Consider the following 17,049-nt stretch of genomic DNA (forward strand, 5'->3'; position numbering starts at 1 on the left):
AATGCTTCCCCCTCCCCCTATTTTTTCCTCCTTTATTCTACTGATATATACATTAGTTGAATCTTAAATATTAAACCAACCTTGCATTCTAGGAATAAATCTCGTTTGGCCATAGTATATAATCCTTTTTAAATATGTTATTAGAATTGGTTTGCCAGCATTTTGCTCAGGAGCTGTGGGTCTGTAGTTTACTTTTCTTATGATGCCTTCTAAATAATTTAGAGTCATTAATCTTTTAATGTGGCAATTCTAGCAAAATGTTTTTAATGGAATGAAGGGTCATGGGACAATATCTCAGGAAAACAGGTTGGCAAATATGAAAGCACTAAAGCAATAATTGGGAAGCTCTGAGTAGAGGCTTCGGCTTCACTGGAACCATGAACCAGAAGGATGTACAGCATTAATACCTGCCCAATAATGCCTAAAATCCAGTCATTTAAAAGACACTATTATTGTATAAGTTTTCAATAAAAAGAACAATGTAACCAAAATAAAGTTTAAAATTTATGTGACACTGCTTTCAGTTTTACTTATTTACATTTAAATTTCATTTTTTCTTTATTTTTTAAACAAAGAAAAATTTCTTTATTTTATATTTTTAAGTATTTTATTTTTAAGTAATCTCTACATCCCATGTGGGGCTTCAACTCACAACACCAAGATCAAGAGTTGCACACTCCACCAACTGAGTTCAGTGAGGTGTCCCTCAATTTTTTCTCTTTAAAAGGAGTTGTTTGGTGGGGGCAGTGCGGTTTAAAAGCTTTATATATGCCACAGCCTCTGCTTTTGCTTCATTCCCTCTAAAACATATTCTGAAATGTAAATCTCTTGTATAATTCTCTGGTGTAAAATTCTTCAGAGTATGGCCTTTGCCTGCAATCTAATCAATTTCAAACCCATCAGCTCAAACCCATCATACAAGAATGCTTGTATGGTCTGGCTTACCTCTCTAGCTAATTATCTGTCATGACTCTCACCAAGCTGAAGCCACTGTGGGCTCTGAATTGCTTGAATATGCCAAGCTCTCATCCCTTACAAGGCTTCTTCTCCTCCATGGCTCCCTCTCTTTTCAGTATGTTCTGTATTTGGCTAACTTCCTCTCATCCCTCAGGCTCCACCATAGATGCTGCATCTCCAGGAAGTTCTACTTGGCCTCCAAAATCTAAGTGAGCTTCCTCCTCCTGAGGTCTCAGAGCAACTGTCAGCCTTTGGCTACAGCAATTACCACCCTGTTTTACAACTATTTTCCTGTCTGCTGTTTTACAACTATTTTCCTATAAGTTCTGTGAGAGCAGGAACCATGTCTACCTCGGTGCCTTGCACGGGGACAGATACACAGGAGGTCAAAATATATGTGTTCGATGAATAAGTGAATAAATTAATACAAAGTTCATCGTAATATGGTCCCGTTTCTCTCCAGCCTCATTTTCGGCCACTTGTCACCTACACCCAAGCACACATATTTACACTACTTCAGCCATATGAAATTGTGTACAGTTCTTTGGACATACTGAGCTCTCTCATACCGTATCTGCCCCTGAAGTGGCTATTCCTTCTATACAGAATGCCCTATCTCATTTGAACACTTGCTGAAGTCCTATGAAATTCTTAACTTTAATGATCACATCCTTGATGAAGCCTTCCACACCTCCTCAACTTTTCTCCAAACTCAGGCAAATTAGGTCTCTCAAACTCTGTATATCCATTTGTATTGCAACGGTCTTCTCAGTGATCTCACCAACTCCCAGTGCTTAGCACAGTGCTTAGTATATATATAAACTTACAAAGAGTTTTCTGAATGCAGAAGGAAATAACAAACAGGCATAGAGGGTCAGGGAGTGTGTAAGAGACTGTAATGTAAGTGTGGAGTAGGGCTTAAACCTAGAAATAAAGGGAAAGGACCAAGAAAATGGAAGGGTCTATCCCTTATTAATAGGCTAGAGAGGATAAGAAATGAAGAGAAGAGTAAACTGTGCATGACCAGGGTTTACCAGGTCAGAGAGGAGTGGGGAAATTGCAAGGGCGAAAATGGGTTTAAAGGCTACCAATAGATGGTTGACAAATATTTACTGTGAACCATGATATTTAGTTTTCTGTTCTCATAAGATATCAAAAAAGACACTAGACATTGTGTTCTACAGTGCTTAGTTGTAAACGGATGGGAAGAGTAAAATTAAGAAATAAACTTCCTCTGCCTGGCTCTCTGCCTACTTGTGATGTCTGTCAGGTAAATAAATAAAATCTAAAAAAAAAAAAAGAAATAAACTTCCATGCAGCGATGATACATTTTAAACTTAATAACTTCCTGAAAAGGGTAAGTTTTAAAAAGGCATTTTCATATTGCATCACAAGAAAAGCACACACGTGCATATGTACCCATTGGTCCTCGTAAGTATTTCATAAGAAGGGATCTGGCATATAGGGTTGAGTAAAGAGGACTGGGATAAAGACAAAGTAGAGCAGGAAGAAAATAAACTGCAAAATACCTGCATACAATACAGTCTCTATGAGATCTTTAATGTGGGTCCTGCTCATCTCCGAAGCAAGAAGAGGTGACGTCCCATTGGGGGCTGGAACAACAAGGGGCCCCACTAAAAACGCGCATGCTCCACCAAGATAGCTGAGCATGGATGCGATGGCTGTGGCAGTGGCCCGTTCGTCGGCAGAAAACCACGTCGTAGAGAGGAACGGAGCTGCATTCATCACCGTTGGGCCTGCCAATCCATTCAACAACTGTCCTCCGTGGATTAGCCTGGAATTTAAAAAATTGGAAGGCTGTGAAGCGGCTGAAGCAGACATTTCTATACAAGAAGAAGCTAGCCAAACTGCAGTTTAACTCTGGCATTAAGGACACATATCTGTAAAAAACAGGACACGTCTGCAGGTGAAGCATGTCGACTCCCCATGAGGGAGACCAAACACAGTAATAGTTACCCCTTATTCATTTCACAAATATTTACTGAAACCTCTGGCTTATGTCACACTCCAAACCAAACACGCCAAATAACCTTGTTTCATTTGTTACAACTACCCTATGTGGTAGCTATTATTAGCTTTATTTGTTGAGATGTTAAAGTCTCTGTTTAGAAAAATTAAGGTACTTGCCCAAGTGCTACTGGGCAAAGTGGAGATTTGGACCCAGGTTGACTCCAATATCCGTATTCTTTCTACTAGACTGCCACTCATAAACAGACCTAGTAAGTGCCACCAGCCACTCACATAAATAATAAGGTTGAGCTCAAAATGTTTTAAAATAAAATGGTATTTTAAAAAGTACAATGAAACAGCATTCAGCCATAAAAGGAATGAATGAAATATTATCATTTGCAATGACATGGGTAGAGTTAGACAGTATTATGCTAAGTGAAATAAGTTAAGTCAGTCAGAGAAAGACAAATACCATATGATAACACTCATATGTGGAAACAAATGAGCAAAGGGAGGGGTTAAAAAGAGAGACAAACCAAGAAACAGACTTTTAGCTATAGAGAACAAACTGATGGTTACCAGAGGGAAGAAGAATGGAGGGTGGGGGAAATATGTGATGGGGATTAAGGAGTGCAATCGTCAGGATGAAACAAATAATAATAAAATGAGATAAAACATTTCATGCCTACTCTGTGCCAGGTGATGGGAATTTTAAAAAGAATTAAAAAAAGAAAACCATCATTATTGTATCTTCTAGTAGAAAAGGAAGTGGTTGAGGAATTGGAGTACTTGGGCTCTGGTCCAGTTCTGCAACTAACTAGTTGAATGGTTCTGGGCACTAGATCTTTGTGGGATTCCATTTCTTCTCCTGCAAAATGGGGTATGTCTACATTCAATACCCACTTATTGAGTATCTGTTAGGTTAAACTACTATAATTACAGGAGCACTGCATTCCTTCCAGTCCTAATACTTTGTGGCTTTAATTGCAATGGTTAGTGAAGAGTAGTTTCTTGCTTCTATTCCAGTAGTTCTCTTGCTCATCTCTTCTCAGTATCCTGTTTAGTGCTCTATCCTGTTCCTTGCCAACCAAACCCTCTTCTCCCCTTGCTCCTTCTACCTCCAACATACACATTCTCACTCAAGAGAACCCTGAAGGGGAAGAGAAACCAGAAGTCCAAAAATCATATCCAAGAAAGGGAGGCAAGTCAACCTCTCCTGCTCGGAGGCAGAGGGAAGGAACGGTGTATGTGACACATATGTGACACTACTTTTTCCCCCATTTTGCTATTCAATTACCATGAGGTCAACCCCCCCCCCCACCTTTTAAATAACTGCCACCTTAAGAGACTCAGAAAAAGTTTTTTAGGCATATGAGGAGAGGTATGGCCTTACTACAGAGGCATAAGTGAGTGGGAAGTGAAATATGTGAATTAGGGCCGCTCAAATCTTTGTAAATGTTGGAAAACTTATTGTGAAGGCAAAAAGAGCTCCAAGAATCATTACTACTACTAAATTAAGACCGAAGACATTTCAAAATCTTCTTGTGAAAGGGGAACCATTTTCTAGATGACAAAAACAATTTAAACTGTTTATGAAACCAAATTCCTACTCCAAATCCCAGTAGAGCCCAAGCTGTAACAGAGTGTTTCATCACAGAAATACTCTTCCATTTTCACCGAGGGGTTTTACTCATGATTTGTGATGGCACAACAGACTGCATGATGGCATGTAGAGTAACTGCTTTGATATTTAATACCTTTAGTGAGGTGTTCCTGAAAGACTCATCTCATCTAGGAGGAGAAGCACTGGAATCAGTAAATTTTATTATGCCTAAAAATGTTAAGAGTAGAGAGTGAACACAGAAGAAACAAACTATCAACAAAACAAAACACGATAAAACATTATGAATCCTTTTTTTATTTATTAGAGAGAGAGAGAGAGAGCAAGAGAGCACCAGCAGGGGGACTGGCAAGCAGAGGGAGAAGCAGGCTCCACGCTGAGCAAGGAGCCTCATGAGGTAGTACTCGATCCCAGAACCCTGGGATCATGACCTGAGGGGAAGGCAGACGCTCAACGCTCAACCAACTGAGCCACCCATGCACCCCGAAGAGACTGTTTTTTAAGCAGCAAATGTGAGTTACAGAATGTGTGAGATTATGATAAAAATAGTATCTGAAGTAGGTATATAAGCACTAGAGACATTTCAGATGGGTTCTAAGTCCACAAGATCACTGAACTTGGGCGGCCAACCTAAAACATGAATTACCATAGTGAAGTCAGCTAGTGAATTAAAACATGCTGATTTGGTATTTAAAATTATTCTAATGATTGTGTGCATTTTATATTAAAAGTCATCATGCACAAACACAATGCTCACAAATGAACTCAGTAGTGCAACTGGACTCATAGGATCTTGGGGTTCCCCTCTGAATTCATGGGAAACCTGGCAGGGAAACCCAGTCCCTGCTCTTCCCAGCATCTCTACATTTTCCAGATAGCCTTGCTCTTTGTCATACTTGTATTCCAGAGTCCCTCAGGATGTGGCAGTTATTTTATCTTATTTTTAAAAAGATTTTATTTATTTATTTGTCAGAGAGAGTGAGCACAGGCAGACAGAGAGGCAGGCAGAGGCAGAGGGAGAAGCAGGCTCCCTGCTGAGAAAGGAGCCCGATATGGGACTCGATCCCAGGGCCCTGGGATCATGACCTGAGCTGAAGGCAGCCGCTTAACCAACTGAGCCACCCAGGCATCCCAGGATGTGGCAGTTATTAATATAACTAGTTATAAGAACTACTGTCCTGCTATATCAAGATTTTCATGTTTGCCTGACCCTGTTTTCTGTGACCTACCGTTAACTTACCCTATTTTATGAAATTAGTTTGTAAAAATATATTTAAAAATAAAATTCAGTTTTATATCTAAAATCTAGTTTTCCCATTTAATGATAATACAAAATTAGAGGGGTTTTTTTTCTGGAAAAAAAAGGGCAGTCATGAGACTAAAATCATATAAATATTACAATAAACTATAATGACAATAAAGGAAATGGAATAGTTATAAATGGTTCAATACAAGCTGTGTTATTTAACTTATTTGACAAACATGTACTAAGTACGTGTATTGGGTAGGCATTGTGATAGGCGTAAGCATATGGGAATATAAAATTAAAGCCCTTGCCCTTAAAGTCCTTACGGGTAGTTGAACCATCGCCTATCAGCATGTACCAGGAATATAAAGAAAAATAAGGTAACAATTAGTCCTGCCCTTAATGCTTGTGGAGCCAGTGATAAGAGTAGTAATGGAGGACCTTGTATATCCTCCTTCTCTTCTGACTTCTGGCTCTGGTTTACAACACTGTCACATATATGCATGGGGACCTGAAGGTCTTTCTTCCAAACAGCTGCCCCTTGGTGACTCCTTGAGCCTGGGGAGTACACACCAGGAATGAGGTCTACTCATAGAAGAGATTTAGAAAAAGGCCTGTTGCAGGGACATCCAAAGTCCTGTGTAGCTAGAACATGATGAGCAGGCTGGGCATATCTCCTTGGCCCTACACATTCCTCAGCACATAGGAAACAGTAAAGCTGAAGGAAAGCCAGAGTGGGATACTCTCAGGCATGAGTCCAGGACAAAGACCCTATGGCAGTATTGGCAAGAGCAATAGTGGAGATATGGAACAAGGGATGGTTTGGAAGACTGTTCTTAGCCATACAATAGATATGGCTAGGTGAATGACTGCATATTGGGAAGGCATCCATTACTCCGTAAAAAAGTAAAGTAAGTAGTTGAATATAGATCAGAAGCTAAACAAAGAGGTCTGAACTAAGCAACATATTGGGGATGGGGGAAAAAAAAAACACTGGAAAATAACACTATTTTTTAAATAGAGGAAGAGGAGTTTAGAAAGACAGCTGAGAAGGAGCAATTACAGAGGCAAAAATGAATGAATGAATGAGCAAAGACTGGAACCACAGCAGAGAGAAGCGTTTTGAGGAGAGGAGAGTGAATGGCTGATAGTGTCAAGTCATATAGAAAGATCATCTGGGGGGCGCCTGGGTGGCTCAGTGGGTTAAAGCCTCTGCCTTTAGCTCAGGTCATGATCCCAGGGTCCTGGGATCGAGCCCCGCATTGGGCTCTCTGCTCAGCAGGGAGCCTGCTTCCTCCTCTCTCTCTTCCTGCCTCTCTGCCTACTTGTGATCTCTCTCTGTCAAATAAATAAATAAAATATTAAAAAAAAAAAAGAAAGATCATCTGGTAACTAAAACGTAACCACCGGATTCAGCAACAAGGAGGGTCATTCCTGATTTGAGAAGAAGGAGTTTCAGCAGAATTCTGAAGATGAAGTTAAGACTCGTGAGGAAATGGAAATTGGGATTTAGACTATATTAGTAGTTAGAAACAGATGCTAGAACAAAAATTAGGTATATAAGCTTGGCAGTGTGACAAGAAAAAACACCCAGCCTAAACGAATTGTCTGGATGGAAAAGTGTTGCCTTCGCATACTGAAAGTTAAATGCCACTCATTGTGATTGTCCTAATGCTTTCTTAGCACTGGAAAGAAGCTGGCTTTCAAAAATTAACACCTATTGATCTGGGCTGACTGTCAAGAAGAGTGATTCACATTTTCAGTAAAGGGAAGTAGATCCCATAACTTAATGTCAATTTTTCTGCATCATCATTATATGTTTCAATTTTGTTTTGCAAGTAAAAGTTCATTGCAGATAAGGGAAATGGCTTCTAAATTCTCCAGTGTCTCACGAAGTGTGGATGCTCTCTAGTGCCCAGAACACAGACTGATTCAAGCAAAGCGGTGTTGCTGAAATACACAACTAACACTATAAAACTCTCAGTTACCAACAAAACAAAACAACTCTCAGTTATCTAAACACATACATCAGCTTCATTTACAAATTTTATTTTATTTATTTTTAAAAAGATTTTCTTTGAGAGAGAAACTGAGAGAACGAGCAGTGGGGAGGAACTAAGGTGGGAGGGATGTAGACTCCCTGCCCAGCAAGAAGTCCAACACAGGGCTCGATCCCAGGACCCTGGGATCAAGACTGGAGCTGAAGGGAGATGTTTAACTGAGTCACCCAGGTGCCCCCATTTATAAATTTTAAAAAGCCTAAATTCAGTGATACAAAAACCAATGTCATTAATAAATATTCCAGAAATAAAGCTTTTAAAACAAGCAAACAAACAAGTCAACATTGAGGGTGGTCCAAGCATGGCCAGAGCTTTATTCACTTTATTCCCATCTTGAGCCAGTGGCCCCGGGAAGGGTGGGCAGTAGTTAGGAACAAAGGCAGCCCCTGGGCAATAAGCCCTGCAGCAGAAAGGAGGCTCTCTGGAAAGTGGACTTGTTAACTCCAGGGCTCTAACTCCTGCTTCAAACGCCTGATGATGTCCAGTACATGTTCACAGTAAGGGGACTGTAAATTTCCAGCTTTGCAGGCCAAGCTGTGACAGATCTGCCAGGGGGCCGCTGTGCTGCCCTCTTTCTTCATCCCAGTCTCCTCTCCTTGCGTCCTTGATTGACTCCCTCTCTCCTTCGCCCTCTGGTCTTTTCCCCTTTTCATTTTTAACTCCTACCTACCTCCTCCCTACTTCTGTGTTTGTACCATTCCCACAGGCCAGGTGGGAAAATGGGCAAGATTGTAATTTCCCGAGCTGGCTGAGAAGATAGTAAAGACCCGGAGCTTCTCCGTAGCCGAGATGGGAGAGCCGAAGACCCGGTGCTGCCCACTAGCACTGTGGGGTGGGGTGCGGGGTTGTTAGCCTTCTGCAGGCCTGGCAGGAGGAGGGGAGGGGGGGATGGGGACTAGACATGACAGACTGATGGAAACTTCATGAAGTCCTGCCCTCCCTGTGCCCCTTCACCTTCAGCCCTCAGTTAGTACCCTGCCTCTCGCCCCCACCCCAATGGCTGAGGCCTCAGCGGCATGTGGTATGGCATTTGGGCACAGCTGCATTCCATTTCATATCACTCCATATACTATCGCTTTTCAAACAAATGCCAATAGCTAAAGTTCACACTGAAGATCTACAGTTCATGGTTTTCTAATGTACTTGACATTTTAGTTTGTATTTAATGATATTCCAGTATCCTAACCTTTTGCTTTCTGACATCCTGGAACAAATACCTATGATTCCTCAACTATTTTCTACTTGGAATAGGTTTTAGAATTAGAATTTTTATAGCTGGAAGAGACGTCAAACCTCACCTAGATAACCCACCTCTGCATTTTACAGATATGAAAATTGAGTTCCAGAAAGGCCAATATTACATTTAAAATCACACTTATAATTTTATAACTTTCTTTTCTCCAAAAAGTAAGGGCGGAGCGGGGGGAGCTCCAAAGTCATATAATTTAGCTGATGTCTACACCAGGACTGGAAATCAAAATCAGGGCTTATTTAATTGGTTTACAAATCTCTCTACTCTTCCAACATGGTCTCATTCTGAAGGTTCTCTGTTGATAGTATAAATAAAAATCATTGACTGTTAAGATAACTCAAGGTTCACAGATCCAGAGGCATGCAAGTAGCTGGAATATTGTGATTCCCTTTAGAAACCTTTAGTTTATTATGACTAGCATTGGTGACAACATTAGAAAACTGGTTTAGAAACTGAGCAGATACTTCCTCACTGTAAGTTCAGCATTCTTTTTTAAATGATTTTATTTATTTATTTGACAGACAGAGATCACAAGTAGGCAGAGAGGCAGGCAGAGAGAGAGGGGAGGAAGCAGGCTCCCTGCAGAGCAGAGAGCCAGATGCAGGGCTCGATCCCAGGACTCTGGGATCATGACCTGAGCTGAAGGCAGAGGCTTTAACCCACTGAGCCACCCAGGCACCCCAAGTCCAGCATTCTTAACTTAAATTCTATGTATTTTTAATATGATGTAATTTGGAATCCAAAAAAAATACTTATCTCTAATATTCAATATGCCAATGGTTCACAAACATTTCCCAATTCCTAATTATCCTGCATCAGAATAAACTGGTATGTTACACCATTTCCTGGGTATTGAAAATGGCAGTGTTAAAAATAGTTTTCCTTTATTTAGTCCAAGAAAATATAGGGCAAAAAAAGGGTCAGAGATACTATGAATTAATTATAGGAAAAAGAAAGTTAGGAAGGAAGAAACAGAGATAGTAGTAGAAAGGAAGAAACCTTTTAGGGACTGTTGCTATAGTCTGTTTTTTTAAAGAAACTCGATTTCACTTCTTTATCCTTTAATAATCTGGGCTAATTATGATTTGACTAGAAATATCTGTTCAATGTCTACTATGGTCAAGGAAACTATAGCTAGACACTAAAGGGAATATAAAGATGAATATTATAGTCTTGGCACTAAATAAACTCATAATAACATCAAGTACCAGTTACAGAGAGCACATAAAAAAACACAGTGAAGAGTATTAGATTAGGTATCAGAAAACTCAGTTTCTAGTCTGAGCTAAATTTATTAACTGTGTAATCTTTGGTGAATCGTTTATTCTCTTGCTGTTTCAATTTCTCCAAAGGTACTTTATGTCACAGGGTTTTTATTAAGGCCAAATGCAATCATCTCTTGGGCAGGAAGAGGGGAAAAAATAGATGTCTGCCTCCCCCCAATTTGTCTCATAGGTTTTTTTGTCTTATAACTTTTATTTTGTTCTTTTAGTTTAAAAATATATATACTCATACTAGAAAAATGCATACAGAAAATAGCCATAAATTCAATAATTCAATTAAATAACCCAACCACTACTACTGTATTTTTTAGCTTTTTTTCCAATGCATATTGAGAGATGCATGTTTGCCTGTTTTATGATTATTTTCCTTTTTTACATTGGAGATTCTTTCCTGCTTCGTCGAAGATTAGTTGATTGTAGAGTTGAGGGTCTATTTCTGGGCTCTCTATTCTGTTCCATTTATCTATGTGTCTGTTTTTGTGCCAGTAGCATGCTGTCTTGATGATGACAGCTTTGTAATAGAGCTTGAAGTCCGGAATTGTGATGCCACCAACGTTGGCTTTCTTTTTCAATATCCCTTTGGCTATTCGAGGTCTTTTCTGGTTCCATATAAATTTCAGCATTATTTGTTCCATTTCTTTGAAAAAGATGGATGGTACTTTGATAGGAATTGCATTAAATGTGTAGATTGCTTTAGGTAGCATAGACATTTTCACAATATTTATTCTTCCAATCCAGGAGCATGGAAACATAGGTAACTAGATACCATATTGAATATAGTTTTATGCACTAAATTATTTTAACTTTATAGCCTGTAATAAGCATTTTTCTCATTAAAGATTCTTTATAATCATAATTGTTATGGCTCTGTGACAGTCTACTGTATAAATGTATAAAAACTTATTTAACCATTTTCCTAATGTTTGCTATTTATTTGCTAATATAATAATCCTGCTGTGATAATCTTTCTAACATAAATATTTGCTATTTTCCAGGTTACTTCTTTAGGGTCAAAGGATACTAACATTTTAGGCTTTAGGAAAACTACTCTCACATTGTTTTCAGAAGGATTTGTAGTAATTTCTATTCCTGTCAGTGATCGACAGTGCCTGTCTCACCAGTACTGTCATTATTTTAAAAAATACTCAAACACATGCACTCAAAAACTTGGCATTTAGTTTTCTATTGCTTTTATAATGAATTATCACAGAACTAATGGCTTTAAAACAACACAAATTTATTATCTCACAGTTCTGTAAACCAGAAGTCCCTGGGTCTCAATGAGCCAAAATCAAAGTGTCAGCATGGCAATGCTCCTTTCTAGAGGCTCTAGAAGAATCCACGTCCTTGCCTTTTTCTAATTTCTAGGGGCCACCTGCAAACCTTGCTCATCGTCCCCTTCCTCCCCTTCCTGTCTTCAAAGTTGGTAAGAGATGAGAGTCCTAGCATGCCACATCTCTCTGATTTCCTTTTCTGTTTCTCTTTTAAGGACTTTTGTGATTACACTGGGACCACCTGGATAAACCAGGATAATCTCCTTATGGTCAGCTGATTAGCAAGTTTAATTCCACCTGCAACCAAAGTTCTCCCTCACCATGTAATGTAACAAATTTACAGGTTCCAGAGATTAAGACATGGATATCCTTTGGTGATGGGAGCATTCTTATTTCTCCTTTGGTTACTGGTCTTTCTTATTGGTGTACTGCAATTTTTCTCTTTTTGAATGAATGCTTTATATATTTGTCTACATTATCTATCTGAGTTTTAATTGGGTACATGGCTGCTGAGCTACATTTCCAGCCTCTTACAGACAGCATGGCCATGTGACTACGTCTGCACAGGTGGATCTGAGGACAGATGACATATACAACCTCTTAGTCATCACTGAACGATGTAGTCATTGCCCTACACATTCACCTTCCCCTTCCCGTGGGCTAGAATGAGAGTAGGATTATGAGCCAGCTTTGACCACTTGGACAAGGAATCACCCTACGAGATCTTAAAGCAACAGAAAAGAAACTTGGGTCCTTGGAGGGCCTTGTGAAACAGAGCTGCCTATAAGCAATCCACTATCTGCTAGGCTTTTTTCAGAGAAAAATAAACTTCTTTCTCATTGAGCCCACGTATCTTTGTATCTTCATTACATAGCTTAACCTATACCTTACTAATACATGGGCTGTCAAATCAATGTTGACCGTTGAATTATGAATTTAAAGGATGAAATCTGGAAACCAACATTCGTTATTTATGTCTACTATACCCAGTTTTCCATTCACTTTCCTAAATTCCTTATATAGTTTTATATTATTTTATCCATTATCTATCATACATGCAACACATTTTTCCCAGTTCATGTTTTGACTTTGACTTGTTTTGAAGCCTAAAGGTTCAAATGTTTATGGAGTCAAACCTATCAGCTTTTCCCTTGGTGATGTCTTTCATTATTTTTATGCTGGGAAAAAGGTAATCTCTTTAGGGATAAGAATAATTTTCTCTTATATGGTCTCATTTTTTAAATGCACAGCTCATCAATCCATCTGGAATATATTTTGATGCATGTAAAGCAACCAAATAGCTAAATGATTTTCCCAAACACATATTAGATAAACCTATTTAATAAAATATGATTTAATAGTCCTACTAACCTAAGTGTTTTTCATTACATTAAATTATTATCAACATCTACTTCTAGCCTATTTTGTATGATGATTTTGATGCAGATAAAATAAGGTTTTAATTGTTTCTTCTTTTTGGTATTAAGAGAAAAAAAATCTAGAGTAAATCTTTATTCGGGAGAAAAAGAGATTTACGATACACTTTGAATGTATTCTTCCTAACTTCCTAACTTTCCTAACTTCCTAACTTTCAACTCCATCTACTTCAAAAACCCTATCAACATGTGTGATTATAATTATGTACAGTAGGGAAGGAGAGGGGTATGATGAGGGAAGGACCCATGGGGAGTTCTAGAATTCTAAATTGGGTAATGGGTACATGTTTGCCTGCTTTATGACTATTTTCCTAAAGTATATGTATATGTTTATGTACTTTCTATATGAATATAATATTTAATCTAAACAATGTAAATAAAAACATTCATATAGCTACTGCATGGGCCCTTGGAAGAAATGTCTCAGAAATAACTATATCCTAAGGACAACCAAAAAGGGAAAAAAGTATTTTCTATACCTCTCTACTCCCTTTTTTCACTCTGTTTAATGCTAATCAAGATGAGTTATCCCCGCTACCAATCTTTCTCATGTGAAGCCCATATTACCACCATGCAGAAATAGTTGTGAAACTTGACCCCTGACATTTAAGAGTCAAATTAGGGCAAATAAAATTATTGAATAAAGGCTAAATCTTAATCTTGCTTTAAGACATTAAGTATATTATATGATTATACTGTAGGATGGGCAAGCACAATGCAATTTGCTTAATCAGTTACCATTTAAAGTTAGGATACTAGTACTTAGGGCAGTAGTTCTCCAACTTAAACAAGCATAAAATTAACTAAAGGAGCTTGTTAAGATTGTTGATTCTGGGGATTCATTCCAGAGACTACATGAGTGGAACTGTGGGGCGGGGAAGGGGGGGTGCCTGGGATCTGTATTTTTAATAAGTAGGTAGTGTGCAGACCATACTTTAAAAAAACATTGACCTAGGAAAATCTGAATCTTAATGTATTTTACAAAGAAGAGTCTTGGTTTTGAAATCTACCAACTGTTCACTTTTACATCATAAGCTTTCTATTTCTACACTGGGGAAATCTGCGTATAACCCTTGCCTTTCCTTCTCTTGTTCTCATTACTGAAACTCTCACATGATCATTTTAGTTTCACTTAACTAATGTCTTCAGTAAAAAAGGTAATATATGCACACAGTAAAAATATTCCCAAGAGTAGGAAAGAGCACAAAATAAAAAGTAAATCTCCTTCCCACCCCAGACTTCTAGTTCCCCAGACCTCAGAAACAACTAATGGTAATGGTTTCTTTCAGAAACAGTCCTTACCATATACTGGAACATACATAGATCCCTCCTACTTTTTCTTTGAATAGGAACATTTTAAATATAACATGTTACATTATATGTAAACTGCCTTCTTATAAAACCGGACAATATCCTGGAGATATTTCCATTCAGCATGTACAGAACTTTTACTTCCTTTTCATAGCTGCATACTATTTCACTAACATTCTGCCATGACCAGTCCACTGTTGAAGACACTGGCCTTCTTCCTTTGTTTTTTTTTTTTTTTTTTTTAAGTTTATTTATTTATTTGAGAGAAAGAAAGAAAGAGAGAATGAGAATGGGGGGGGGGAGGGGAGAGGGAGAGAGAATCTTCAAGCAGACTCCCCACTGAATGCAGAGCCTTCCAGAGGGCTCCATCTCAGGACCCATGGGATCACGACCTGAGCCGAAATCAAGAGTCAGATGCTTAACCAACTGAGCCATCCAGACGTCCCAAAGACACTGGCCTTCTGACAATAGCCTTCTACTATTACAAGCAAGGCTGCATAAACATGGTTATCCCTGCAAACTGGTAGAACTTCACATATGGGCTAATTTACTGGGTTAAAGCATACTGCATTTTGAATCTAATAAATACTGCCAAAATGTCCTCCAAATAGGAATACCCCAAACTACTCACACATCAGTGGACCTGTATTCCTACCCCAAGCAACATATGTTATCACACTTTCTTATCTTTGCCAATAAAGACAGCTACATACTATTTTCATTTTCATTTCTTTAATTATGACAGAGTTGAGCATCTTTCCCTAAGCTTATGACATATGTATTTTAATTTCTGTAATTACTTGCTCATATCTGTCACTCATTTTCCTACTAAGTTGCTTTTTTAATTGCTTTGAAGAAATTCTTTTCAACTAAGGAAATTACCCATTTGTTTTACTGCTGCAAATATTTCCCAGCTTTTAACTTGTCTTTTGACTTTGTTTTATAGTATATTTAATCATGCAGATATTCTAAATTTTTATTTACTTAAATGTATGAAGCCTTTCTTTAATAGCTTCTGGGACTTATCTTTTAGTAGGAAGATTTTAGTAGGAATCTTTTCTGGTATTGTCATTTTTTAAATTAATTAATTAATTTAAAAAGATTTTATTTCAGGAGTTCTACACCCAACATGAGGCTCAAACCCACAACCATGAGATGAAGAGTTGCATGTTCCATTGACTGCACTAGCCAGGCCCCCCTGGTATGGTTGGTCATTTTAAATGTAATTTTGTCAGCTGCAAGCTTTTCAAAGTGAAATATATCTCTTAAAAAAAAAAAACTATGTTTACTAGAACCATCCTATTTAACTATATAGCACATTAGTAAATGTTACCTATTATTTATATTAATGAAAATTAATTAATTAAAAGATAACATGACATGTGTTACAGGGATCACTGACTACATCTACAATTAAAGCAGATAAAACTTACTGCAAGTTCACCTTCCAGAAATCTTTAAATGGTTTGTTTACTGGACATGCAATATCATACTTCATGCTACAGAGCCATGTCATCCAGTGCTATATACAGCAATGCCATCTGAAATACTTTTGGTATGATTTGTTTCTTGATCATAGAAGAAATGCCTTATGGTGCATTAGTCTAAGTTCCTGATTCATCCATGATGTCACTAGAAGTAGAAAATAATTTTCCTGGGGCGCCTGGGTGGCTCAGTTGGTTAAGCGGCTGACTTTGGCTCAGGTCATGATCCCAGGGTCCTGGGATCAAGTCCTACATCGGCCTCCCTACTCAGTGGGGACCCTGCTTTTCCCTCTCCCTCTGCCTGCTGCCCCCACTATTTGTGGGCTCTCTCTCTCTGTCAAATAAATAAAAATCTGAAAAGAAAAGAAAAGAACTGAATTTTCCTGAATTTTTACTGGTACTATGCAGGTAAAAGAAATACTGATACTATGCAGTGATAGAACACCATTAAGAGGTGGTGAAAAGAGTCTTGGTTGAGGAAAGAGCCCATCAGAAGCTGCTTTTCTCACGTCTGGAGACCTACTGAAGCTAAAATACAGGAAGCCAAGGGTGCAGGGACACTATTCTAGAAGCTGGGTCTGAGGCTCAAAAAGTGCCAAGCAAAACAGGGGCACAAAAACGCAGATTGCCAAATACTTTTCAGTGCTGGCCAAATGGATGTTACAGGTCTTTACCCCTTCCCGCTGAGTATCAGATGGAGATGGAAGCTTAAAAGTGGTGATCTACTGAACCTACTAGTCAAAAACACAGATTTTAATTGTAGCATTTTCATTTTAACAGCTGCATATGCATTGTTAATACTACTGCTTAAAAGAGATACTGCATGGACATAAAACAAAGCCTCATTTTAAAGGGCTAATATTCCTACATTCTTTATAGCTGAACACGCAATGACTGAAAATTCAATTTATACTCTCTTTTTATCAAAGATCCAATCTCTCTGAACTCTTTATTTTAGCAATTCTCTTTCATCTCCTCTATCTTTGTTTACATTTCTTTATGAGCTCTATTTCTTTTCCATATCACCTTCTTCACTAAGATGGAGACTCAATTCTTTAGTACTGTTGGAGTTTTATATCTGGAAAGGATATAAAGGGAAATAAGACTAGAGAGAAGAGTATGGATGGCTCAAAACAGAAGAAGAGCTAATAAAA

The 17,049-nt window shown here is 38.4% G+C and overlaps 1 protein-coding gene across 1 annotated transcript in view; it reads right to left on the bottom strand.

The window, feature by feature from the left end:
• The window catches only part of SLC49A4 (solute carrier family 49 member 4), a 72,114-nt gene that overhangs the window by 43,744 nt on the left and 11,321 nt on the right, over window positions 1–17,049 (bottom strand). Inside the window, exon 3 of the mRNA XM_082740692.1 lies at window positions 2,487–2,752. Within this exon, the coding sequence (XP_082596818.1) occupies window positions 2,487–2,752 (266 nt within the window). The remainder of the gene's footprint in view (window positions 1–2,486; window positions 2,753–17,049) is intronic.

This window comes from Mustela nivalis (assembly GCF_964662115.1).
Source record: "Mustela nivalis genome assembly, chromosome: 1".
NCBI classification, from domain to species: Eukaryota; Metazoa; Chordata; class Mammalia; order Carnivora; family Mustelidae; genus Mustela; species Mustela nivalis.